We start from the raw sequence: 26,586 nt of genomic DNA on the forward strand, positions 1-26,586 counted from the left end.
TCTCTCCTTTCCTGCAGACTGTGCTCCGAATATGGGATTGTTTATTCTATGAAGGGTCAAAGATCATCTTCCGCGTGGCCTTAACGTTAATTAAGCAACACCAAGCTTTTATTTTGGAAGCCACGAATTTCCCTGACATTTGTGATAAATTTAAGCAGATCACCAAAGGAACATTTGTAACAGAGTGTCACAGCTTCATGCAGGTAAATTCTCTGCAGCTCTTTGTTGTTACAAATTAAAACCAAGACTGACTTAGAAATGTTTTGCTCAGTCAAAAAGATGGATACACTTAGGAGAAATTTATCTGTGGGAATTGCCAAAAGGATGAAGAATGTTTTTACATAAGAAACTCAAGCCTGTCTAAGAACTTTTTAAAAGACTTACTATCTAAATCTATATATAGCAGTCCATTCACGTTATCTGTTGTACAGGGAAGAAAATTCTTTTTGCCCTTTTTACCAGTTAAGGCAGGAAGTCTGTTGAGAAAATAACTTTAGTGCATTCCTTCAGTGAACTATGGATTGTGTTCCTGTGCTTTTTTCAGATGAATTGTAATAGAGTATTGTAGAGTAGACACAAAATGAATTTTAAATTTGCATTGATAAATCTTCATAGTGCCAGAATATAAAGCATTCTGTTCAGAACAAAAAGGTAGCACTAAATTCTTATTTCCAGACAAAACCGCCACAAAGTTGAGTGCTCAAGTCTTATGACAATCTGCAAACTAAGAATTATTCTTGTAAATAATAGATTGGATGCCAAATCTGCATAGAACATTAGATTCAGAGTTTAACTCAGAAGATGGAAATGTAAAAGATGTACTCCTGTTGTTTTCTTGCAGCTAACATTTGTCATAAATCACTTGGCCTACTACTTGACTCTACTATCATTTTTTGCCAAGTGAGCACAAAACTACATCCCAGTAGGTGACTTTTACTCCCAAAAGAGTTTCATGCTCATGTCAGAGCTCTGTGTGTATGTCTGTCATAGTTGGATTTCACTCATGTTATGTTTCTTTTTTGCTCATATAGAAGAAAAATAAGCTTAACTTCCCAGTGTTTGTGAGTCTTTCAATTAAAGGAGCAAAAGAAAAATCAATCAATCACAGGTACAGCTTTAATCTAGAAGGCAGATGTTTGAAGGGTTTTCCCACACCATAAAGGGTTTAGAGTAAGAGTTTTGTTAAATGTTAACTGCCATGAGAATACCAGTTCAGAGGCTGGTACAAACACTTGTCCTTGAAGGACCTTTGCCACCCCCCCCTTTAATTATATTTTACCGCAGCTGTTCTAGAAAATCAACTATCTTTTTCTTGCAGTTAACCTGAAGAAAACAGTTTATTGTAACTGCATTGGTTACTGTAGTGAGGGGGCTTTGAAGGCAATTAATGTAAATTGTTTATTTAGGTTCTTATGTAACTTTGAAACACATACTTTTGGGTTTGGATTTGTTTGTTTGGGTGGGGTTTTTTTTTTTTCAGCAGTACAGATAGTAGTAGCAGTAGAGGTGACAACAGTTGAGTCTTTTATGCCTCCCTCCCTCTGAACAAAAACTTCGGTTTTAGTTCAATGCAATGCAGGCTTCTTTACCAGAATGCTGTTCAGAGCTGGCTCATTTATGATCTTGTCTCCAGAGTTGTCAGTTATAACTACAGAGAACTGAGGGGCCTGCACATCTGAACCGTAGATTAAAGTGCATAAACATGCAGCTTGCTTTATAGTTTTGTTCAGTCAGAAGTTTCAGATGAAATAGTGGAAACAAATGTATTGTTCTTGAGCAACAAGTCAAAGCAAGAAAAAAAAGTTAGAGATGTGTGACAGCATTTGAAATGCCTCAAATTCTTACATCCATATACATTACTACCCTGGAAAGCCCTGGTAGAGAAGAGTGAAGGTAGTATAGCAAGGGGTTAAGACTGAATTTTTGCAGCAGGAATGTAATGTTTTATGCATGTATATGTTCCAGAGCCTGAACAACCCATGCTAGCACCACATGAGAAATGCACTGGTTGCTTTTGTAGCATTACCCAGGATGGCTTAATATGTTTTAAATATGCCTGCTAACCACTGACACAAATGCCTTCTAAAATAATTTTATTTGGACACTTATATTCAAACTAGCTTTTGTATTGTTGCTTTTTGTACTGTGCTTACAGCACTTGTTATGAGCTGCAGGTTTACCATGTCTTTACAGCAGAGTCAATGAAGATGCTACCCTGTTACGGGGAGACCAAAGCAGTAAGAATTTTCACACTATGGATATCAAAGCAGGGACTTCACACTTCAGAGAATTCCAGCATGTTGTCCAAAGCCAGCATTTTAACTGAGAATTTTCTCCTTTTACCCCCAGAAAATATTCACAGACCCTGGAAGCTTGTCCATGGCAACAATCAACAAACTCCGAGAGACTTGCAGAGAGAAGTTGCTTTCTCAGGGATAACTTGCCAGACCTAACCAGGTGGTCAGATACTACAGCAATTGACACATTCCTCTATTTGCACTGACTAAAGCACACTTTAAGCTTTCCATGAGTTAACTGACACTTGACCAATTTTTCCTGACTTTCAAGTAAGTGTTGTTAACACTTTGTACTGTATGTCAGACTTGATAACAAACTGGTGGTTCTGTTGTTGTTTGTTGTTTGTTTGTTTTTTAAAGGATTAAAGTGTTTTCGGAATAGAATGTAATCAGTGTCAGGATGCTCCTTTTAAAAAAAAAAAAAAGTCACCATCCTTGTCTTTTCAGGGCATTTTGTAATGTTAAAACAGGTGTATAAAATTACATATCCTTCCTACTGTATTAACTGTGCCACCATTATCATTTGTACAAAATAAATTAATTTGTCAGAACCTGTTTCTTGGTATGAAGAGACTAAAATATCTTATCTCTTTCCTGACTGCCATTAGTGGGCTAAAATACAAGCACCTTCCTTCTTCCTCGCTGCCATCACTTAAAGAACTCAATAACTATGGCAAAGTGCAGGGCAAGACAGCAATGAGGAAGGTGATCTTTATCTTCACGAGCAGTTACTCTATGCAGTATGTAACAGCTCTTCAGGTAAATGCAGCAGGGAACATGTGCAAGTCCAGGCTACAGAAAGCAGCAGCAAGAATTCCTCTATAACCACTCTTAGTATTTTATATGCTTATTCAGGGTTTTCTAGCTCTAGCGCAGTAGGTAACAAGTAATTAGACTCAACTCAGGAAGCAGCATTTCTCACTCTGTTGTAAGGGATGCTGAAGGTAGATGCTGTACTTCTGCTGGTGTACTGAGGTTGCACTACAGGTGCAATATCCTCATTTACCTGCGTCCCTGCAACTTTTGGGAGTAACACTTGTAAAGACAGCCACGAACAGACTTCTTCCTTGACAGGCTGAGCCATGGGGCAGCTCCAAAGCTGCACCTCAATGCAAGTCTGAACACCCGAGCCCGGGGCAGAAACAAGCAACGCAGCAGCCCTGTCCCTGCTCTGGGGACACTTCAGCCCTGCAGGGGCCAGGTGCCTGTCCTCCCTTCCTTGTCCTTACAGGGCCCTCTCGTGGCCAAATCCTTTCCCTCTCCTTGCTGCTGCGGAAGGGAGGAAAAAAAAAAATGAAGAGACACCAGCAATTTCTGCTCTTTGTTCTCCCTGTTGAACAAATACCACGGAAAGCCTTACCTTTTAACACCACACTCCTTTTCAAACTCCACTCCAAGCTAGCTATCTTCATTCCTTGTCAAGGAAGGCATTTTCCCTGCCAGCCCCCCCCTCCCAGATTAAGTTTCTTTCATTCCTCAGCAGGGGGAAAAAACCCAAACAAACTCTTTTCAGAGGAAGCAGATGAGTGCTCTTCTAGACAAGTAAAGACAGCTGCTCAACAGTATGAGTCCCAGCTATCCTAGCCTTTATGGTACCAGACAGACACCTTTTTCCTTGAGTACTGAATTACAAGGACAGTAGCAGTACCATACTTGTAGTACATCAGCAGGTATTAGAAAGTACTAGTTTATCCACTACTGGTAAAATCCATAGTTTCCAGGTACCTTCAAGGTAGCAGGGCAGATGGTCTAAAGTATACCAGCCTTCCTGCCATGCGTTCAGTTCTCCTTGCCAGAACAATAGTGTTCCGGGCAGTGCTTCAGTGTGCCTTGGTTCCTGCCCTGCATAGCTGGTACTGTTAACACCGAAACATTACTGCAGGAGGGAGTCACGGAAGCTTTAAACACAAAGGTTCATTTCCAGCGCATTGTGACACACGTAGACCTCGGCAGACATGCATTTCCTAGTCTGTGGTAAGAATCCAACTTCAAAATAAAACATAAAATGTCATTTACAGAGTCCTTATACCAAGTATCTTAGCAGCACTTTCAGAAAGCGATGCTTAGCAGGGCAGACCAATATACTGACATTTAATTTAACAGGAAGAGTTAACTTCTCCAGATCTCAGGTTACTAATACACAGAAGCTTTACTTGCTTCCAAGCACAAAGTCCAAAACACAGGACTGTTCTGAAGATGCATACACAGTTAAGCCTCACCTTTGTGCCACAGAGAAAAAAATACACACTTGTTTAACAAAACCCCACATGAAGGATTGTTTAAAGCTTCCCAAGTATAGCCAAACCAAGACTTTAGCACTTACCAAACAGTCAAATGTTTTTAAGAATGATCAGCAACACTAAGATATACAGAAAAAAAGTGTCTTTATTAGCATTGTTACAGGCAATGCATACATAAGAACTGATCCTTAAAGTGTACAACCCCCCAGCCAAGTTTAAAGCAAGAGAATCAGCAGATTGAGATCTATATTGTACACATGTGCAGTAACAGGATCTCTCTGGACTTTCCAACAGAACAGACTGAAATCACTTTACAAAAAAACGTAAATAAAAATAACACCCATTTTAAAAAAGTACCAGCTCCTAACAAGCTGGCATAGCATCAAAAATATCAAACAGGGGAGTTGTCCAATCATAAAGAGTTCCTGTAAGGTTTGAGTATTGCATCTTTCACACCCTGCATATGCCAGGCATTGAGTTTAAAGCTTAGTAAAAAATACACACCTAAGAGACAAGGTGGAGTTTAGATTTTAAATTTCAATTTTGTCAGTTGTTACTAAATTTTTTTAAATGCATCATCAGTATAATTATCATCATCACTGGATGGCAGCAGTATGAAGAATGAACCTTTTCCCTTTGTTAAGAGTTCTGAAACTGAGTCAGTGTGAATTAGCAACATCCCTCTCTGGAATCTTTAGCTGGCATGACCTTATGCCAATTCCAAAAAAGCACCCTTAAAAAACTTTTAGCTTGTTTCTAAGTGGGTAAATATTTAAACTAGTTAGCAAAATTAAACACCAGAATTTTCAGAAGTTTTGTGCATAGTTAAATGCTGCAAGATGATTTCACATTTAATAAAGCAGACTTTAAAGAAGCAGCAATTTGCAAGAAAAGGTGTTCCCTTACAATATGAATCTTAGCTCAGGGGAAATGTGTGGGGGTTTTTTCCCAGCCTCTTGCAATTGCTTTTCATCTACACTGAATTTTAGTGCAAGTCATTAAATTGTTTGATATCCAGCATGGCTCCTCTTTCTGCCAATCAAGTAAGCAATCAAAACAATTAGAACAAGACCAGCAAGGGCTGCACCAACTATTATAGGGATCAGCATGTTATTTTCATCCAGCTGACATTCTTCCACTGAAGAGAGAGAAAAAGATCCATGTTAGGCACTAGTGCACCAACAGATGGCTATATCCAGAACTTCAAGCTTCCGCTCTCAGCACACAGATAAAACTGGCTCAAGTTAACTTCTAGCTTAGCTTGCCAACAACCAAAAGGAAGCCAAGTCCACTAACTATGACCATTCAGGATGAAGTCTTACTAGTACTAGTTGTATGCACAATAGGGAGATTTATAATAATTGTTTCCTTCTCAAGAGCTGTTACTCTTAGGCACAAGCTTAGCCATCATAAATACATCCATGCGACTCCTCCTCTGGTCACAAAGGACAGCGTTAACTACAAGAGTCAGGAACTTCCCAGAACTTTGCCCCTTTCATACAACTGTCTCCATACAGTTAGGGGGGGAAAGTTAACGTTCTCCCTTAACTCTTCTCTGAACCACAAGGAACAAGTCCTAATTATTTCAAAGCTTTTTACATACTTCTCGCACTAGCCTCAACTCAGACACCTTATCGGCCCCCCCAACATCTGTATAGGGCACACAGAGACTAAGCATAGCACCCACAAGCTGATGTTTGACTACAGAATATTATGTCTATATCAAAGTGTACTTCATGAATCTTAGGTTCTCTCCCAAAATATAAACCTCTTACCTGCCCCAAATTTGTCTCCATCAATCTTGAAAACCTGGATCTGAACATTAAATACATTGACAAGGGCTTTGTCCGTGACCTGGAGATTCTCCTCAGCACTGCACTTGTAGGAGTTCCCTACTGTAGCTCTCAGCTCACTCATGCTGTTGTTCCACGCTTCAAACTTTGGATCTGTGTAAGAGAAAGTCTTATTACAGAATCCTGAAGAGCAGGAGCCGTAAGCTCATAGGGCTTAAATTCAATACATTCATCCCCAACATTTCCAACGTGTTATTTAATGCAGGCAACCCTTAATATTTATAGAAGTAGTCACTGGAAGGAGACTTCTTAGAAGTCCCTACCTTTTGCTTCAGAAGGCAGAGTCGTGCTTACATTCACACCTTGCAGGAAGTATTTTTCAGTACTTGCATTCTTTTAAAAAAAAAAAAAAAAAACGAAAACAACAAACCAGTAGTTGTCATTTAAGCTAACGATATACAACATAAGCTGTTAACATTCAGGTTCAATTCTGCATGCATTTTGAGAAAGGTTTTCAAAGATAGTCCACAATTGGAATTAGCATCCAAAGGACGAGCTTAGTTGCACTTTAGGAGAGAAAAGCTACAGCAGGTATGCACCTTAGGGAGGATTACTCTGGGGGAAGGAAGGGGGGCAGAGAAAGGGGGACTGTCACCCCTCAGACTGCTGCCTTGACTTCCACACTACAGGCGTAGTCCCACCCGTACTGTAACCAGGCTAGTGCAAGGATCTCACCTGTGCTACAGATACAGCTTTAAAGCAGCTTGGTACCCCACAGAGATGTGGGGAGTCATTTAGTAGCAACAGGTCAAGGTGATCGCATTTGATCAATCCCACGAGTACTAAAAGGAGCACGAAGCTCTCTGACAAACACAGTGGATTCAGTCCTCAAGGGTACGCAGCTCTCATACAGCACTGGGGCAGGGCTGTGGGAAACACGATTCCCAACCACCACAGGAGACCATAAGACAAGCACACATGGCTTTTGGGCTGTACACAGAATATTAATGAGGACTTCAATCCAGTTCCGGACTTGCACGATTAGATGAGATGCCGACTTGTCACAGGCTGTTCCCAGTTTGGGCAAGAAGCTTCAGAGAGTAGGCAATACAATCTTAAAAGAAATTCCATTCTAAACAAAATGGATTTCTGTGTATACATATGTATGTGTGCATATATACATGTATGTATTCTTTCCTCACAAGTTACCAAGTATTAAACCCTCTAAATCCTAGTATTAAAAACAAAGGAATTATTTACTCCCCTTCTTGTAGTTGCCTCTTTTTTCTCTTGTACTTGCCCTGATTAGTTTTCCCACATGAAAAGTCCTGCAGACCCTACATGCTTTGTCTAGAGATTCTTACCAACACAAAGTGGAAGATAACCCTTGTTTTCTCAAAAGTCAAATTCAAGAAGGCAGATGTATTGTCGCATCTCCCAGAAGAAGTGGTATTCTGTGGTATGAAATTCAGCAAATCCAATCCCATCTATGAGAGAAGAGAATCAATTATGACATTTGAAGAGACTAACACATCACCATACATTCAGTTGACTTCTGGCTTGCTTGTACTAAAATGCATACAGTGCTGTATTTGCCCACACATTACAGGCGACCGGGCAGATACATGTGCAAGTCGCAGGCTGGTGTAAGCTGCACCTGAGTTACCAGCTGGCACAGAGAACAAAGGACACCTCTGCACGCCTCGAAGCTTTCTGCAGCCCTGACTGGCTGCTGCCAATAACCTGCTGCTTTCTCCCCACTAAACTTCTTTGGTCCTAGCAGCATAACGAAAAACAGTAACCACCACTACACAGGGGCAACAAGCTATAAAAAACTGCTTTGACACAATGGAGAAGCAATCAAGGGAACCACCCGTAAGCATGATCATCTTGCAAGTCACTTCAGTTCAAAATGCTCTAGCTTTGCCCATGGTACACGATTATACCATCCTGTATCTGCAGAAGGCTGTGGGTTAAATGCACTTGCTAAACAATCAAATAGAAACCTTTCAATAGCTCTTAGCTGATCCTCATATGACTTTGGAAAACCTATTTGCCACCTCCTCACTGGTCATTACACTAGAAATCAGCTGTTCCAGCAGAGCTAGAATGCCATGCTACAGCACGCAGCTTAGGGAACTTCACTCAATTAAAGTGGCTAAGACACAGTTGCCATCATAACCAGCTTCTGTACAGCCACACACCAGCTATCAGTGCTCATGATGTTACCTCTCAGTCATCATCATCAATAAATGCAATAGATTCCTTTGCACCACCACATACAGCATTAAGCAGGTAAATCCTATACGGATACCACCCTCCGCACACCAGGTCCTTTATCACTGAGATCCAACTTAAATTATGGCTGCTTTTGTGCAGTTTGTTTGCCTGCACTTGTCCTACTTAGCTCAGATTAAGCCACAGGATAGGAAGAAGCAGCTTGTGATCAAAGGTCCATACAACAAAGCTTTACTGAACATAAAGGTTTGCTGTCTCTTGGTCATTGTTTCCTATTGAGGGCCTTCAGCAGTCCCTTTGGGATTACTTATAGCTTTGCCTGACCAGTTAGCGGGTAATGGGTTTGTCCATGGGGCTGGCGAGCTCAGCTTTACGTCAACAATGGAGGGAAAGAACCTGTGCCAGGGCTGGATCTTACATAAACCACGTAGCATTTTTGCTGTTAAAATCAGCCATTAAGTAGCTCTTAAGCATTAAAGTCAAACCCAAGCCTCTTCGGTGCTGGCTGGAAGTTAGCTAAGTCACAAGCCTGTCCAGTTTTACAGTAGTAATAATTTTCCCTTCTAATAGTGATTCACCGTTTTCATTCAGGTGCCTCAAGCCAAATTCCTGTATTTTATTTAACAGTTTAAAAATCTTGTTTAGACAGCATCTTTGATAATAGGACTCCCCCTACCCATATCTTGATAATTTTTACTGCTTCTGTGGAATGACTGTATACACTTACTGGATTTGACAGACAAGTTTAGTACTCTTACTGAATGGAAAAATCTTTAATGACCACTTTCAGTAGAAGAGAACTGTTTGAATCATCACTAGTCTAGTCCAAGTTAAGCAATGCAAGTAAGAGGACAATCATGGATTAACACTACAAAGAACTAGGATTTTTAAAGAAACAAGTTAGCCTATAATAATTTACCAAGTCTTCCCCAAAGAAGGAATCTGAAGGCTTTGAAAAAAAAAAAAATGTACCTTTTGATCTTTTTTTTGATAGGTGATATTAAGCTGTAACCCCATGTAGGCAAGTACACAGGTTCCATTTGGACCAGTCACATTGTATTTACCAACTGCAGGATTTGGGGGGGATGCAGTTGGTGCTGGGCTAGTTGTTGGAACATGGCTAGTAGTCGGAACCTGGCTAGTAGTCTGTTTAGGAGTTGTAGGCACTATAGCAGTAGTAGATACCATATCTTCAGCACATTCTGTCTCTGGGGAGAAAGGAAAAGAGTCATTACCAAACAAAATGAAGCTGTGGGATGAGCTACCTTTTTAATCCTCAAGAGAAAGGAGGACACAATTTCAAGTAGCTTTTCCTAATAGAACATAATAAAAGCCGAGAAACACAATGGTAAAGCATTACCTAAACTCTTGTTGCAAAGTTTGAGACACTTTTAAAGCCTGGCACGTGAAAATGACACCTCTGCTGTTATTTACAGAAGTTCACGGTGACCGCATCTGCTTTCATTCATGTCTGTCATTTCACTTTGCCATCAAGTCAGAATAAATAAGATACTGCTATTTTGACAGAGCCAGCACCACTGAGATGACTGCCCCTCAGACACTCTGGGCGCTCGTGTGCTAGAAGGAGAGGAACAGTTCTCCCGCCCACTGTTAAAAGTGGTCTCCCAGGAGATGTGTTGCTCTCCTTCCCCTCCCTCCCTCAGTTACACCACCAGGTTGTGAAGACCCCATGTCATTATTTTGGCAATGCCCACAGTAACATTAAAATACTACTGGACCTCTCCTGTCCTTAACAAAGGGATTCTAAGACACTGCTTCTGATGGCAAATGTTCTGCTATATACTCTCAAGTCCATCCTCCCGTCGGAGTCCTGCATTAGTAGCCACCCACCACTGGGGTACAAGGCTGAGTGAAGATGTGCAAGACTGCCTTCTCTTTTCATCCAGTTCAGCAGCAACTTCCAAGGCAAAAGGAGACAGAGCAGCGACACCGATTTATTTGCCAGAGTGCTAAGAAACACCTGGCAGCAAGATCTTAACTTGATCTGGGAGCCAAGAAGGTTCCTGCCTTGAACATCTAAGCCAAAACCAAAGGTCATAGCAAAGACATTACTGTAGTAGAGGCTTCCATGTTCCAAGCCAAGGTCATCTCCATGTCAGGGATAACAGCTTGCAACGTTATAAGGATGACAGCAACTGCAACAGCAGTCAATTCTGACTCACAGGGCCTACTTCTAAAATGTGATCCATACACATCTTGCAAGTACTAGGTATCTAGTAAATAGCCTCTGAACTTAAAAAGCAACTTAACTTTCCATTATGGCTCAGAAAGAGGAACTCTAATCACACCTTCTGAAGTCACACAGACTCCAACATGCACGCTTTCCTATTTCTACTCCATTTCTGGAAAGTCAAAGAGCAAAGGGAAGGTGGATGAATGGAGGAGTAACCCTATATTTTGTAGGCTAATACTGGTCAGGTCCCGAGATGTGATCATTTCCTAACAAATACACCAAACAGCACCTTTACTTGGTACTTCAGTGGAGAATTTCCCTCCATCTGCAAGACCTCAATACATACAGACTCTTACTCAAGTTGGCAGAGATGGAAACAACCAAATCACTTCAAGTGGAAGCTTGTCCTAGGTGGAGTCTTGACACAGTATTTTTACTGAACTGATTTACAGCATAGCACCTAGTAACTCTTCAAGACAGATTTGAAGATGAGACGAATTCTTACATCTTTTTCTGACAGTTACAGGAAAGCAGCTGACAAAACTACCAAAACAGATAAAATGAAAGCCTCCTTTTCTTCAGAGCTGCAGATAATCACTACCATAACCTCAGTCACTAACTTCTAGGTACACTGACAGAAGTTACCATCACTAGTGATACACCGATGCACTGAACGCTGACTCTTCTTCCCTTCAGTGAGCCTTGCCCAGATTACCAGCAGAAATACGCCCTAAGGAAAGAGCTGCAGGGAAAAAAAGTTAAGGGAGAATTCCAGATCTAAAGTTTTATCAATAACTAACTGCCAAAAGGACAGGGGACATCTCAAGCCTACAAGAATGGAAAGAAGGAACTGATCTGGAAAGAACAATGTGATTTCAGGGTCAAAAAGATTAAAAAAAAAAAGGACAAAGTGAGAATTCTTTAACCATCTGAATAAAAAAACAAAACAAAGCAAGGAGATTGCTCATTGTGCAGTAGGAAAAAAAAAATATCTGGGTGCAGACCCAAGACAGTAATAAAAACTTAGGGATGATAATAATTTAAAGAAAAAACTGCACATGGCAGTATGGATAACAGGAATGTAGAAACAAAAACCCCCCAAAACCAGAAAACAAAAAGCTTGAACTCAGACCAGTGTCTATCCCAGGATCATAGGAAATCACTTGTTTTTTTCTGAGGATCAATAGTTTCATCAAGACAGTGATACCACAGGATGGAGAAAAGCAACTTTGGGGAAGTGATCATGGCAAATTAAAGCATTTATATTAATCTAAAAAAGAAAAGAAGGAAGTATAGGAATAGCAAATGCTGACAAACTTGTGTTGCATAAGGAACACCCTCCAGAAATAATGCAATATTGAATTTTAACCAAAGGACTATGTAAGAACAAATAATAGGTGGTCTTAAAAGGAAAAGTACTACACGGTAGGGAGATTTTATTGAAGTTTTGTAGAAGTTAAAAACCAGATTTTCCCAACATCATGGCTTATGTTCAAGCCTGCTGATAACTGATCACTTATCATACTTATCCAGTATGATAACTGCATCAAGATATCATATTTAAAAAACGAGATAGTTCTGAAAACTGGAGTAATAGAAATCAGATTATTATTTTTTTCTTTTAAATTACAAATATAGGTCCACATCTTTGCTGCAAACGAGTTAATTGAAAAGGCTGATCAAGACTCATCACACATCTGCCTCACATGACACACTGAAATCTGAGCCAGTCATGCAAGGCAGCTGTAAAAGAAGTCAATGCCAGTATTATCATGCATCAGTCAAGGTATTTTTCAGCAATAAGGGACGAGGTAGAGATACTCCTGTAGAAGGCACCTGTTTAGTGAATCCATCCCATGCCAGCACTGACTACCCTTGTTTTTAAGATTCATTTCAACCTAACAGGTGCATAAATGGGACTGACAGCGTAAGAAAAGTTCTACATTTCCCAAAGAAGATGAAGACTTCTTACTTGCCCCAAAAGCAAGGAAAAGACTTATCACTCCTTAAGATAGCATGGGTCATCAGTTTACACGGCTCTTCATTTGAAGAGTATTGCCACAAAAGCAAAGGACACCATGAAGTAGTTTGTCTTCTAATAATTATAGCAGTGAAATTCTGAAATGCTTTTCAATACAAGCAATTAGGACAAGAAGTCGCTTTGTGATTGAGCCTGACAGAGAAAGAACATCACTGTTACAGCTTACATAAAGCCTCCTGTAGGAAGATGTACATATCTGCTCCCTACAAACCAGTTCTCTATTGTCTGCCATTATATCACTAATTTTCCCCAGAGCACGCAGTAACTAGTTCAGATTACTTTGGTAGAGGCATAATACTTGGAAGTTATCAGATACTTCTTAAACTAGGATTCTGGCCCTATGCCCAGCTGACATGTTTACACCAATATATACTCACAAACAGAAGGAATGTTCCCTAATACCTGTACAAAACCCACAGGAACACAGTGCACTATCTTCTGCTCATGGATGCTGACACCCCTACAGAGGAAACCTGAAGCAGGTCCATTCATGTCACAAGATGCTGCTATCAGAGCTTCAGATCCGGTCTGTACCTGCCTAAATATGATTAGTCAGGACGTAAAACGAAATAATCTGTTATTGGAAACACTAGCTTACCAAGTACATTTTCTGCTACAAGATACCTACTGTTCGTACTGAAAGTGCCATTTGTGAGATAGGCTTCCAAAGTAACGTTGCTAAAAGTAATGTTTGCACTCTTCATATTGATGTGCTTGGCGTTGATGCATCTGTATTTTGTGCCCATATGTGCCTGAATAGTAGTTTTATGTGATACTTTCTTCACTTCTCCTGTAAAAAGATTATATTGCGTTAGTTTGTAACAGTATTTACAGAAACAAATCAGTATTATATCTGGAAGGCTTACACAATGAGAACAGGAAGTTTTCATTTTACCTGCAGTTGAATTATGGAATAAAGTTGCATCTGACAGATTGTAGTGGAAAACTAGCTCTTCGACTTGGTAGTTGTCTGCATGTTCTGAGAAATTCAGGCTTAATGAATGTCCCGCTCCAAAACCCAATACCAGAATTGGATGAGATTTGTTACCATTACCACATGAGCTCTGTGACTCTACTGTAGCATTTTGTGGAAGGAAAAAGTGTGCAAACTGTAGGGTAGAAAACAAAACACATGTAAATGGGATGACAGAACAGCTTTTCCTTACTGCTTTTTAAATATCCTATGAAACTGTTATAAAACATACAGCTGACATTCATATGTGCTATAAGATGTCTACTTATATACCTGTATATAGCAAGTAGCATGTTACTGGCACTCACATTTCTAAGAATATTGCTCTCTGAAATTGGAGGACAAAACAGTACATATTTACAGCACCTCTTAAGACGTCTTTTCCCTCCCTAAAATAGCACTATGAATTTGCAGGTACTTCTGTACTAGGTGAATCAAATCTGGCAAACTCTGCATATGTGAAAATGGGAGAATTTAAGCTTTGCTTCTTGTAATACAATTGAGCAAGAGCAAAAGCAAATGGTACAGCCTACATAGTTTGGCTATAATACTTTGAACTTATTACATATTGAGAAGTAACGTGGTACCTGAAGACCAATACAATATTTACTGGAAAGTTTTGAGCTTACTGCTTACAAGAAGGAACAGCCAAAAGCATGTTATGAAAGCAGTCACCTCTGAGTGCAAACCTCCATACCAGTATCAGCAGGATTTCAAACCATCAGCACCACTGAAAAAGTGGACTAAACAATATAACTCTCAGCTCAAACCACACATAGCAAGTGCACCACTGGCAAAGCAGTAGGATTTTTTTTAATCTCACATTACACTGATGGCTAGGAAAAAAAAAAAAAAAAAATCAACAAGAGTGCCTCAAAATATGCAACTGCAATGAGATTACAAATAACCCACAATTCCTGTTCAGTAGTAAAGGTACCAAAAAAGTAAACTGAAAAGCAGATTATTTGTGAATAAAAATTCTTAGCTTTCCATTAACAGGCTTTTGCTGTTAATACGGAACAACTTTTATGCACTGCACTGGTCTGTGCATACATTGGAAGCTAGAGATTCGCTTAGCAAGATGATCAGAGATTTCAGGGAAGTTTAAAAGCTACATGCCAGTGGACATTTCAGTTCAGATTTAGTCCATTTAAAGTACGACCAAGTTCACCAAAAGACAACTGACAGCATTTTTGCCTTTACGGTTCCAATGAAAGCCACTTTAGCTACCAATAGGGCTGGTGTGGAATTTCAGTCACAAAAGTAATTTCACACACGTGTTGTTTGTGGTGGTTTCAGGCAGCCTTAACCTGCTTAATTAGAAGAAGCATCCGTAATAAAGAAAAGTCGATGCAACATGACTGGAAGGGGGGAAATCTTTGCTGAAGCAGTTTTTCACGCTTAAGTATTGTTCAAAGTTTAAATACTGCGCACATGCAGAAATACCGCACATTTTATAAACACAAGTTAGAGACAAGCAGTGAGATACTCCCCTTACCTCTTTTTGCCCATTGCTTTTGTATTCCACTGAGAAGGCTACTGTCAGATCAGCAATTATGCAGACCTTACCACTTGAATCTTTCACCTCAAATGAAGAGGAAGCCTGTAAAAAGCCTGTTAAGAATGACAAATGGTTAACATGGTGTCACGTAAGTTTTTATTTTTGATCCCAGAGACAAATACATACAACCGTACATTTTAGGAGTACATCCTAAACAGCAGTTGAGTTTGGAAACTTGGGCATTAACGGTCTCTGTACTAGCTTCAGCATCACTGACACACAAGAGGACAAATTTAACGCCCCATTTATAAAAAGACAAAGCCATCCAAACCGAAACTGTTGACATGCTGGGTCCTCAGAGGGTAAGAAAAACTTGCAACAAACACCAGTCATACTGTTCAAGGCAGCTACTCAGTGTTCACCCTACACAGCAACTATTTTGCAAGCTTCAGCCAGAACTGACTTAGCATATTTGATCCCGTGCGCCTGTAGTGCGCAGCCTTCCCCCCGCAGCACACCAAGCAGCCTTCATTCCCACTGTACCAGGACACTCAGCTGTACATGCACTGAATGCAGCATTTAGAAAGCTTGGATTGATTGCAGATGTTTTGGAGGGACTGCCAAAAATAGCGTGATGGAGCGTGCCACCCTTGCCAGGAGAAATTCTCTTTAATGTCATCGGGCTCTCCGCACTTGAGAGGAGGATGGGGGCCAAGACCTTGACACAGACAGAGGTTATGTCTTCCTGACTGGTTTAACCTCAGACCGAGCTGTTGACAAAAGCACAGCTTCTCCCCCGACTCGCTCCCCTCCAGCCCCAGCGCTCAGAGCACTGGTACAACTGACCACACCAGCAGTGACTTAACCAGGTAAGAACATGTGCCCAGAGGAACGCAGGATCATCCCTTCTGACAGCGGCACGGACTTAGGCCAGCGTCCACTGCCAATGGAAGCTTCACCTAGGGCATGTGTTGTGGCAGGCTGGATACAGACAAAGCTGGTCATCTCATATGTCACTTGCGGTAAGGGCTAACTGATAGTGCTCCTGTATCTGAAATCATACCAAGGTGTTCCAAGTTCTTTATTGTAGAGCATTTTATTTTTCTGATTCTCCATTTGTCACCCCACACACATCCGAAACAAACTTTGCTGCAAAAAGCCTGCACCATTTTCATGATGACACTTTATCAGCTTGCATTTGCAACAACTTCAGTCTTGCAGAAAACCTGATAAAAAAGCAGCTGCAAGACATAAACCACTATCTCAAGCAAATAAGCTTTCAAGAGTCAAACATGCTAATCCATTCAACTGCTGATATAGCAAAAAGATCCAGCTGAGGGATTATCCATTAGCTAGCTTCCCTCCTCAAGAAGTTTTCAAAAAGAAAATCCCAATTTTAAAACTTTTCACTACAAAACTATGGTGCGTACAATTGTATTGACAATTATTAGGAAAAATTGGACTTTGTCAGCTGGACTTTGGTAGAAGGCCCTTCAGTTGTAGGAACACATTGGAAACAATATCTCTGGCACTCAGCAAGCCTTTTCCCTTGTTGCCTTCCCTTTAGCAACAATATACCCTCCCCCAGCACCAAAGCGGGCCAAAACTTAAGCTGTAATTCATACACTTTACCCTGTTGTTTAAAGAATCTGGACTTGAAATCAGTGATAGACGGAAGAAAGAAATTGCTTACGAATGGATAGTGTAGAAAACTGGTATTTCAAAGCAAAACTGTCCTACCTTTGCCTTTATGTCCAGCTCAATGTTCATGAAGGAACACATATTCACAAAGAAAATGTTATTTATTGCAGTTCAGAGCAGCACCAGCAACAGTCGATGCTCCTCTGCATGGAAGTTTCAATTCACACAGTTCCCTTCAATTCGAACTTACATCTGGAACTTGTTTACGTTTTACCGAAGCACTTGGTTTTCTCAAGAGCAACAAGAGAACTGCTTACACTTTCTTGTAGATTTCTAGCACAGCATAGAAAACAGCACAGAGGCAGGGAACAAGTCCATGGCTACTTGAACTAACACCACAAATGGAAAACGTGCTAGAATGAAAAACTTCAGTGTGCATGCTGACTCCCTTGTTTGATAGCTATTAAAAATCTTGGCAATTTTAGAGCTTAAAATAAACAAGTAATAGGCAGTAAAAGAACAAAAGAAGGGGGAAAAAAAATCAGTTTTAAAAAGAAATGCAGGGGAAAGAAAACACTGAAAAACAATTAAGAAAAATGTTGCTGACCTAAAGGAAAATGTGACAGACCTGTCCATTATAGATGATTCAGAGAAAAACAAAAGACAATGCAGAGGTACCAGAAAGCACCAAATGGAAGACAGATTCTGAGAATGAAGAGCTGACAAATCACCCTCAGCAAGTTTAAGTAACAGAGAACAATGGGTGTGAACAAACAGTAAAAAAATACCACCTGCATAAGTACTAGATTTTTGCAAAGTTAAGTTCACACCATGATATGAATCCCGATTTCGTTAGTGTGGGACAAACGCTATAAAGCCCCATTCCTTCTTACGAAACGTTCAGCAGCTGCTGGATTTGCAGTGTCAGTGATAGACGCATCCAGCACAAGACACTGAGCTGTCCTCCATGAAGTGGCAAGTGGGCTGTTCCACTGCGAGTGAGCCAGCGTGCACAAGGCTGGCGATCAGAGAGAGCACTGTGCTGCAGCACCATCTGCTCCCGTGGTCTTGGAGGAATGCGGATGAAACCAAATAAACATAAGGGACATAAGAGCAAAGAAAAATTAGCAAAGAAACACTGAAGAACAGATCAAGACACTGAAGAAAAGAAAGTTCTGCCTACTCTTCACTCCAGCCAGTTTAAAGCAGAGGAACAGCTTGCTGGGTTTTGCAAGAAAGCAGCTGTTGAGTTTGTGAAGGCAGTTTCAGAGTCAACTAGTGATTAATGCATGAATCATCACCAGCCCACAAACAGTAAGAGCCTACAGTTAAAATATCAAGAATACAGAAAAGCAAACTGATGTTGAATCAATCCATCCTGGGAATATTTCTAATTAAGTTACATAAAGCATTGCTCAATTTTATCATGGCATATCTACAAGTTGAGAATATTGCTTGTACTTCTCATAACACTATTGTTCTTTGCTGTTTAACATAAACTGATAAAACCTCCAGCTTCTTAACTTCAGACTTTAAATGCTCTTCTTAAACTGCAGCACCCTGTTTGACAACTATGTGTGGTAGAGCAAGTGCAGTACTTCAGATTTACACACAGCTGAACAGCTCCCAGACTTTTCAATAGCAAAAAGTAAGTCTTGTCAAGTTCATTATTCACTTGGCCGGAAATGTTATGTTATGGATATCTAGTAGAGGAATCATCAAAAATGCACTAGAAGAAAGAAAATTCACTTAGTTCAGATGCTTCCTTTGTATTCCAATAGGTTCTGAAAAAGGGCTGCTTATATATTTATTCTAGCTACATACTTTCAATTGAAAATCATAAAATAATCTCCCCCTTTACACCCCATTTCTGAAATTATAGTCTCACGCAAGAAGAGATTGAAGGTAAAACTGTTGAAGCAACAGCTAGTTATGTTACTTGAATTAAATCCAGCATCCTTGCTTATCTAACATACCTACATCAAAAAAACAAGCAGAGTATATTAACACACTGAGATGCAATAAACAAGTCAAACAAAACTAAGACTTTCTTGGTTATATGACAATTCATCTTCAAGAAATCTACCTCAAAAATGTAAGTTTGTTTTAAACTGAAAACTACAGAGCTAACAAAACAATATAGCACATTTGAACAATCTAAATCTGAGCCCTTTTGAACATGGCTCTTAGAATGGCAGTATTCCCCATCTCTTGACCACACAAAGAGACTTTCAGGTTTCAATCTTTTTATAATTGAAATCCTGTTAGCCAAGCACAGCTACCCTTGGATTACTCTCCCATATAACAGAAACCTACTAAGGGAGAAAGATGAATGGTTGTTGTGCTCCAAAAAAACGAGCATATGTTAATGGCAATTGTTTACACTGTCTGGTTGCAAAGAGGACTTCTGTTACTATAGTTAATGATTTACTTTGTCTCCAATTAGAAACATGGAACATTGACAATAAGGATCTCAAACACAAAAGCTACTTTTAAATAATTTGGGTTTTGTTACTATAGTCATGTTTCCTGCATAAGTAAAAACCTCTTCACTATTTTTCTTCTTCCCTCTTGGAAGAAAGGACAGCAAGCCATCCAAATCCACCTGGGCACATATTCCACACCATCAGTAGTTTAAGCGATACAGATGCCTAGTGGATGGGACTGTTCACAGTTACATTGAGTGACTATGGCATTAAGGAGGAAAACCATGGCTGAAGCTCCCCACGAGTGCCACGACAGTGGTTCAGAGCATCACACCCACAGCCTGGCCGTACACAAAGACTCTCCTCTGCTACAGCCTACCCTGTAATTACCGTGCAGCAGTACTCTGCAGGTAAGGGATGCTTGCTGACTGATGCCAGCACTACACAATCATTCTGTACCTAAGCTCCAGCAGTGCTGTGTTGCCTGGCACCTTTGCCCAGATGTTCTCACGGTATACACAACAAACACTGCTATCTATGGGGCATTAATCCAAGGAGATAAGAAATGCTGGTTCCTATCTAAAGAAGGTTTATTTTCTATTGAACACGTGAACAGAAGTGCCCAGTAATTTACTCATTCTGACAGTTTGGAAGGATCCTGTCATCTCAGTGCCATTTTGTGAACAAAGTGGTGACCTTAGTCACCACTTCAGACTCCTAAATCTATGCCAGAGAAGAGAATGGAAAAATCCCTGAGGAGTTATGCTCTCCTCTAATCACTTGTCTTCTAAGGTAAGCACCACTCCCAGAGGGACACCTGGTTCAAGTCCTTTCTCAGAAGACCGAGTCAAGATCACTTGCTTAGGATCCAGGATCTGTACTACCTTGGGATAGTACAGAAAAACCAAGAACTTAAAAAAATAATACATTTTTTTAAATATCACACTATTTACTAACCCTAACATTTCTGGGGAACAACTGAAAGGAGGAAAAATCCCTTAACAGACTCGATGTATGAACCACTGTGTGAGACAAGATGGGCTTCACAAAATTATGAGTTACATTTATCTGTCACCAATGGACTCAGAAGACGGAACACTGGCTATCTGGAAAGCATAGCAAGAAAATACAAGGCTGGACTCACTTCAACTGCTGTTGGACACATTTGAACACAAACACAGTGGTAGAAAGGGGGAACAGAGCTTACTTCAAGGATAGATGAGAGTACTTGAGGGGAGAAGAGAATCAGCTGCACTTGTGCAGGTGCAGCACCTGATTACATTGAGTTCCTGATCCAGCCCTAGAAGATGCATCCTTGCCAACTAACAGACACAAGTTCATGCAATCTCAGATTACGTTTTCGATATTGTTGTTTTCCATTAAGGCAGTAAACATTTTATTTCTTGATTCAAGTTTGCAGATGAATAACCTCTGTCTTTATACAAAAGTTTATAACAGTACAAAAGCATTATAAAAGAAAGGCTATTTAGCAACTGTACACTTGCCATTTGGCCAGAGAATTGCACAATTGCATCAAGTTTAGTCACATGAAGCTTCTTTACGGTTTCCTATCTAGAGGAAGGAAGTCTTGGGATAGTGCTACAGCAGCGGATTACATGAGTCCACTGGGAGGTCTGAACTCCCGTGGCTAGACACTTTCCAGCAATGACACAAGTCCATTTTGCACTTGCTCTGGTCACTGCTGCTGTATCACCACACAACTAGCACACATCCTTCAAGGTAGCTGGCAGCCCCAAATAACGTGTTGCAGGAAGGTGCACTGGGTTGACAATTTAAAGAGAAAGCCTCCCCAGAGGAGAGGATATTGGAAAAAAGATAATAAACCAACTGCCTAAGTAAAATCACTCTCCTAGTCCTATTGAAAAGAGAGCACACATCTCACCCCCGAGTAAAGACATACTGGTGTTCCCATATTACACAAACTCAGTCCTGCCTTGTTAACACATCGGAAGCCACTGAAGTTCAATACAAGAAAACTAAATGTATTAGGTGCAGACTACTGCACTCAAGCCTGAACACTGGAGAAGGAACAGCTAGACAAGTGCCCACCGTGCAGAGCTGAACCGCATTTGAAACTCTACTCTACTGCCAGGGTGCTACCAACACTCACACTTTGAATTACAGTAGAAAAAGTAGCACTGACAGTCAGTGGTGCTGTCAAGCGACAGAGAAGGTTAAGAAACTGTCATCCTTAGATTGAAAGGGACACCAGTCCATCTTGAAGTCAGATGCACAAAAAACATGGAAGCCTGATTTACCAAAATAGAAGGTACATTTTAAAATATATAATTTAGAATTAAGACAATGCAAGGAAGATTTGGAATAGCTGCAAGTAACTACTGCCACTCACATACCCAAAAAAGTCTCCTGCCAAGCTGAAGAGAATAAATACCAAGAAATCCATTATGGCACCAAGCTTTCTCAAGGAATTTCCAAATAATCATGTCTGACTTGAGAGAAAAGACAAACTGTTGCAGTTAAGCTGCAACAAGCAAAGATGAGGCGTGCCTTCATAGTGCTAGAAACGTTATCTTTAAGACATAGAAAGGCCAAACAGAGAAAACAGTAGTTAACTTCTCTATAAAATATCCATCTTTCTTTGAGTAGGGTTCCTCTGTACCTAGAGGTAATTCTTCAGTTTATTGTCTGCTACTGATTAGAAAATATCCTATTCACTACAGAACAATCCAGAAGCAGGTTACACCAAAAATGAAACTTCTCAGTCAGCCTGAATAGGAACCTAGGGAGCATATCTCAAAAGCAGCGCACCAGGGAGTGTGCAGCATTCTTACTCAGCAAGTGAGAAGTTACTTTACAAGTCACAAAACCTGCCTTAGTCAAAGCTGAGTAACCTATCGCACAATGACAGGCTTGGGACTAGCACACAAATTCAGATCCTTAGAGACTGTGTCAACACACTTAAAGAAACTATCAAGCAAACACTACATTACGGGCAGCGCCTGGCAAAACAGTGTTTCGAAAGTCACACAACATAAAAGCAGTTATATTTTGTGAAAATTAATTTATACACGGTCTCAGTTCCATACAGCTAGCAATGCCGAAACTGAGGAAAACAATACAAAGCCAAATTATGCACTGGCTGGAATTTATTATCCACATTTCTCTCAACGACCCCTACACTGGTAGCAAGGTTTGAAATTCCCCTTCAGACTAGAGTTGTGCAATAGAAGCACGTGGATTATGCGTCAATAACCCTGAAATGGCATCACGCTACCTCATCGAACTCATTTTTCCTTCCCCACATCTCATATGCTTCATTATTTACTCACTAATACTGAATCCATGTCTGACTCTAAACTTAGATTTTCAGTGTTTTCTCTGATGCATTTGTGTTTCAGTAAGGAAAAAAACCTACAGGTGCTCTAGGACTCAAAGAGCAGAAGTAGCTGACCCATCGTGCTGAACAAGCACCATCTTCCTCCATATTTCAAAATGCAGCAGCTAAGTTTCAGGGGAGGTACTTCATTTCCCGTAGCCCCCTTTCCCTATATTTATCACTGTACTACTACCTGAATCATTGCATATGCATGTTTGATATTAGTGGAGAAATTCATCACGAAATACTTAATGCTGACATACGAAATATTCAGCTTAGTGCTTCCTGCTCAATGTCAATGGAAAACCGAAACAGTAAGCGAGGTGTGGTGAGGTATTCTGGAGGGAAAAAAAATTTCTATTATCCCAAAGTCAAGGCATTGCCAAACAAGCTTTCACATCTGACCCACCCATGCTAATCCTTCAGCCTCCTGTGATCATCACCTTATCCTCATCAGTGCTCACTCAGATGACTAAAAGGCTGCAAACGAGCTAAAAACATCTAAAGAATTCAGCTCATATCTTCTCATTATCTCATATTCTTTTCCCCTCACTACCACCCCAGCCCCACACTCTGGCAGAAGATCTGTACTCCAAGAGGGGGTCTCTACTTGCACCACCAAAGTTTTCCCCTAAGACTGTAGGATAAAGTTACATAGAAACATCCAGCTACCAGACACTGGTACAAAGTCCGGATTGTCAGTAAATAGTTACTCTGTTGCCTCAGCTGCAGAAACCTAACAGATTTGACATGCCAGAAAGTAGTAATTAAGCAGGGGAAGACTTCTTGAAGGTCTTTTCCAACCGAAATGATTCTATACTACATTCCCCCAAAATATTAGCTGTGGTGCCACCTAAAAACCATGCAGGCTGATCAGAAGGCAAACAAAAGCAATTCTTCATTTAAGCCATAATTATATTAAACGAGTCGTACAAAGAACTCCCACTATAACACCAGTTCAATGCCACTTAAGTTGCCAATCCTAAAAAGCAAGTCTGATAGCGCTAAGTCACAGTGCTCGCTAGACTGACTCACAAGAGCTGGATACTTGAACTGCTCAGTGCCCCTTGTGAGCGACATCTTTCTTTCAGGCTCAGTGAAACCGAAGTACCGTCAACAATGATAAAGATATTTACTACCAAAGAAAAGTTACAAGAGTTTCAAAGGCTGTCACAATCTCCAAAACGACACAGCAGATAGCCGTTCTCAACTGCTGCTTTATTCAGGAAATATTTTCTCTAGCTGCTGAAGAGGTTTCCTTCGCTGCGAAGACCACACTTCAGGAACTTGATAGTGTCGAGCGATGCGGCTTTCAAGGCAAGAAACCCAGAGCAAGGTAGTTATCAGTAAACAGGCACGACACGCTTCCTCGTAGAACAGCCTTGCTGCGCTAACAAACCTTCTCACCGGCGCGCTAAAGCCTCTCTGCTCCAGCGACGTTTCAGGTTTCCCTCAAGATACGGCAGGATGAGAGCCGTTAAGCGAGGCAGCACGAAAAGAGCCCCCGTTTCCAGCCATGACACCGGCGGTGCCTGCGTTTCCGTGCCTCCCGAGAGGCAAACCCGTATTCCCAGCTTCTTCCCGGCGCGCCGTCCCTGCATCCAGTGCAGACGCTCAGACCAACGCTCCCGCCCGCTACACGGTTCCCCCCCACCCGGTGCAGGGAGGGAAGACCCCCCCCCACCCGGTGCAGGGAGGGAAGACACCCCCCCCCCCCCCCCCCCAGGACCAGCCGCCCGCCTCACCGGGCTCCTCACAGGCCGCGGCAGCCCCGCCCCCCCCCCCCCTTACCGAGCAGGGCGGCCGCCGCCAGCAGCCCCCGGGCGCCAGCCATGGCGGGGGGCAGGGGACGAGGCGAAGCGGCACCGGGGGGAGCGCGGAGAAGGGGCGAGAGCGGCGGCGGGCGGGGGGGGGCAGCGGCGGCAGCGCACCCCGCTCGGGAGAGTGGCGACGGCCCCGGCCGGTCATAGGGCCTCTGACGTCACCCGGCGGAGGCGGCGGGAAGGCTCTCGCGAGAGCAAGGGGGGCGGGGCGGGTGGTCTGTGGGGAAGGGCGGAGGGGCGGGGCTGTGTGTGAGGGGAGGAGGTGGGCGAGGGCGGGGGGCGGCTTCGGTGGGGGGTTAACCCGCCGGAGCTCGGTGTTGCCGCCGGAATATGTTTCTTGCCGCTGAGTTTAAAGGCAGTCTGAGGTAAATACCGTCGTCTTGCGTAGGACTGGTTCGGTCCCAGCTGTGTAAACGCACTGGAAGTTAACGGTCTGTTACCTCTGAAGTGATGCCTCCGTCTATACCTGTGTAGACATATAATCCGCATACGTGTCCCAAGCCAAAGCTTGTGGTTGCATGGGTAAAATTAACCGCGTTTTCACGTGGTTTCGGATGTCGTCTGATGTTTTGGTAAACAAGAATTTTAAGAATTCCCTTTGTTTTGAGAAAACTAGAAAAAAAGAGGTGAAGTTAGTCTATCAGCATTCTTGGGGGTTAGCATAGTAGCGGAGATAGGGAGCCCGGGCCATTTGATCGCTTTGCAATTCAATGCTCTTTCTTATCTAAGCTGTTAAGGATATGCTTTCCTCATCTGAAACCTCAGAAATACTTACTTTGCTCCTGAAATCCCATTTCTGGTACTGTTGGAAAGTGTGCCAACAGCAGGGTGCTTCTGCTTTCTCAGGATGACTGCCATGTCATCCCTCTCCTCATTACAGTGTACGCCCGATTACTCCGCTCTCAGGCAGAATCGTTTATGCTCCCAAGCTGCCTTCATACATTTTTACTTGGAACCAATTTGAAATGCAGTTTTGCTGCTACCAGCTGCTAAAGTCAACTCCAGCTATTCTACACTTGACGACCTTTCCCTGATGTCTGCTCAGTTCACTTAGACTTCCCATTTCCCCAAAACATCCTAGAGAAGTTCATTTGCTCTTCAGGGTGGCTTGGGGATCTGCCTTTCTTTTTCAGCGCTATTGGTATAAGCAGACATTTCTTTCTTAATGCTGCATTTTTAGAGACAGTAATGTTTTATTTTAGTTTGTTTGCTTTTCCCTGCAGCACTTCTAGCAGTCTGTCTTCTTGCCATGTATTGCCAAAAGCAGAAGTTAGACAGCTTGAAAAAGGACGTAAGGAACAGCTCTGGTCAAGTGTTTGAATGAGTCATCTGCAGAGGAGTTGAGGTTACTGGAGGTGGGACATGGGTTGTTCTTCTCATTTTTTTAATCGCTGTTTTTGGAACCTGCACCAGGAGTGGAGGAAGGTCTGCGGAATACTTGAAGTCTGCCAGAAAACAAAATAGAGAGGGAGGCCCAAGCCAGTCAGATTTAAACTTGCTGTGCAGTAGTCTGCCCCTCTACTGGAAAATTGGTAGGCATCTATGAATTGAAAAATGATGACAGGTGCTTGGATTACTACCAATTAATATCAATATATAAGTTGCATCAAGCAACAATATTGTGGCAAGAAATTGGTAAATAAAGAATGTAAGGCTATCGGCAGAGAACGATGTTGATCTTGCGTGCTGTGGATCATTAGCTTACTAAGCCTTTTATAGCGGTGTAGAAACCGCACAATAACCAATTTCCACATTACTGTCAGTAGAACTATTACCAGGGTGTTTGTTAGCCCGTTTTCCTAATGGAACAAGTCTTATGCAACCACATTGGCCATCAGCCTCACTGCTCAATTACTTGTTGGCTGACATCAATCAAACTTGATAGCAAGGTAAGACATAAACAAACATGAAGTAACAGCTTCTGTAAAAGCTGGTGTATCGACAGCCCAGAGATCCAAATTAGCGCCGCCACCGAGGGAAATGTAGTCCGTACCCAGCCCCTGCGCATTTTGTTTGACAGAACTGCTGGCCAGCCAACACACACACAGTTCCAGATTAACC

General features: G+C 41.6%; 2 protein-coding genes across 4 annotated transcripts in view; one reads left to right on the forward strand and one right to left on the reverse strand.

Moving 5' to 3' along the window:
- The window catches only part of GRTP1 (growth hormone regulated TBC protein 1), a 39,705-nt gene extending 36,907 nt beyond the window's left edge, over window positions 1-2,798 (forward strand). For all 3 annotated transcript variants that reach the window (XM_052773974.1, XM_052773973.1, XM_052773972.1), the window contains 2 exons: window positions 18-203; window positions 2,350-2,798. In XM_052773974.1, the coding sequence (XP_052629934.1) occupies window positions 18-203; window positions 2,350-2,439 (276 nt within the window). In that variant the 3' untranslated portion in view covers window positions 2,440-2,798. The remainder of the gene's footprint in view (window positions 1-17; window positions 204-2,349) is intronic.
- Window positions 2,799-4,664: 1,866 nt separating this feature from the next.
- LAMP1 (lysosomal associated membrane protein 1) lies at window positions 4,665-24,675 on the reverse strand. The gene is made up of 9 exons (XM_052773801.1): window positions 24,494-24,675; window positions 15,275-15,390; window positions 13,699-13,912; window positions 13,432-13,593; window positions 9,541-9,776; window positions 7,695-7,817; window positions 6,654-6,723; window positions 6,313-6,483; window positions 4,665-5,675 (listed from the first exon to the last, which is right to left on the reverse strand). Exons 1-9 carry the CDS (start codon window positions 24,534-24,536, stop codon window positions 5,536-5,538), a joined length of 1,275 nt encoding a protein of 424 aa, XP_052629761.1. The 5' UTR covers window positions 24,537-24,675; the 3' UTR covers window positions 4,665-5,535.
- Window positions 24,676-26,586: the final 1,911 nt, after the last annotated feature.

This window comes from Harpia harpyja, chromosome 22 (genome assembly GCF_026419915.1).
Source record: "Harpia harpyja isolate bHarHar1 chromosome 22, bHarHar1 primary haplotype, whole genome shotgun sequence".
NCBI classification, from domain to species: domain Eukaryota; kingdom Metazoa; phylum Chordata; class Aves; order Accipitriformes; family Accipitridae; genus Harpia; species Harpia harpyja.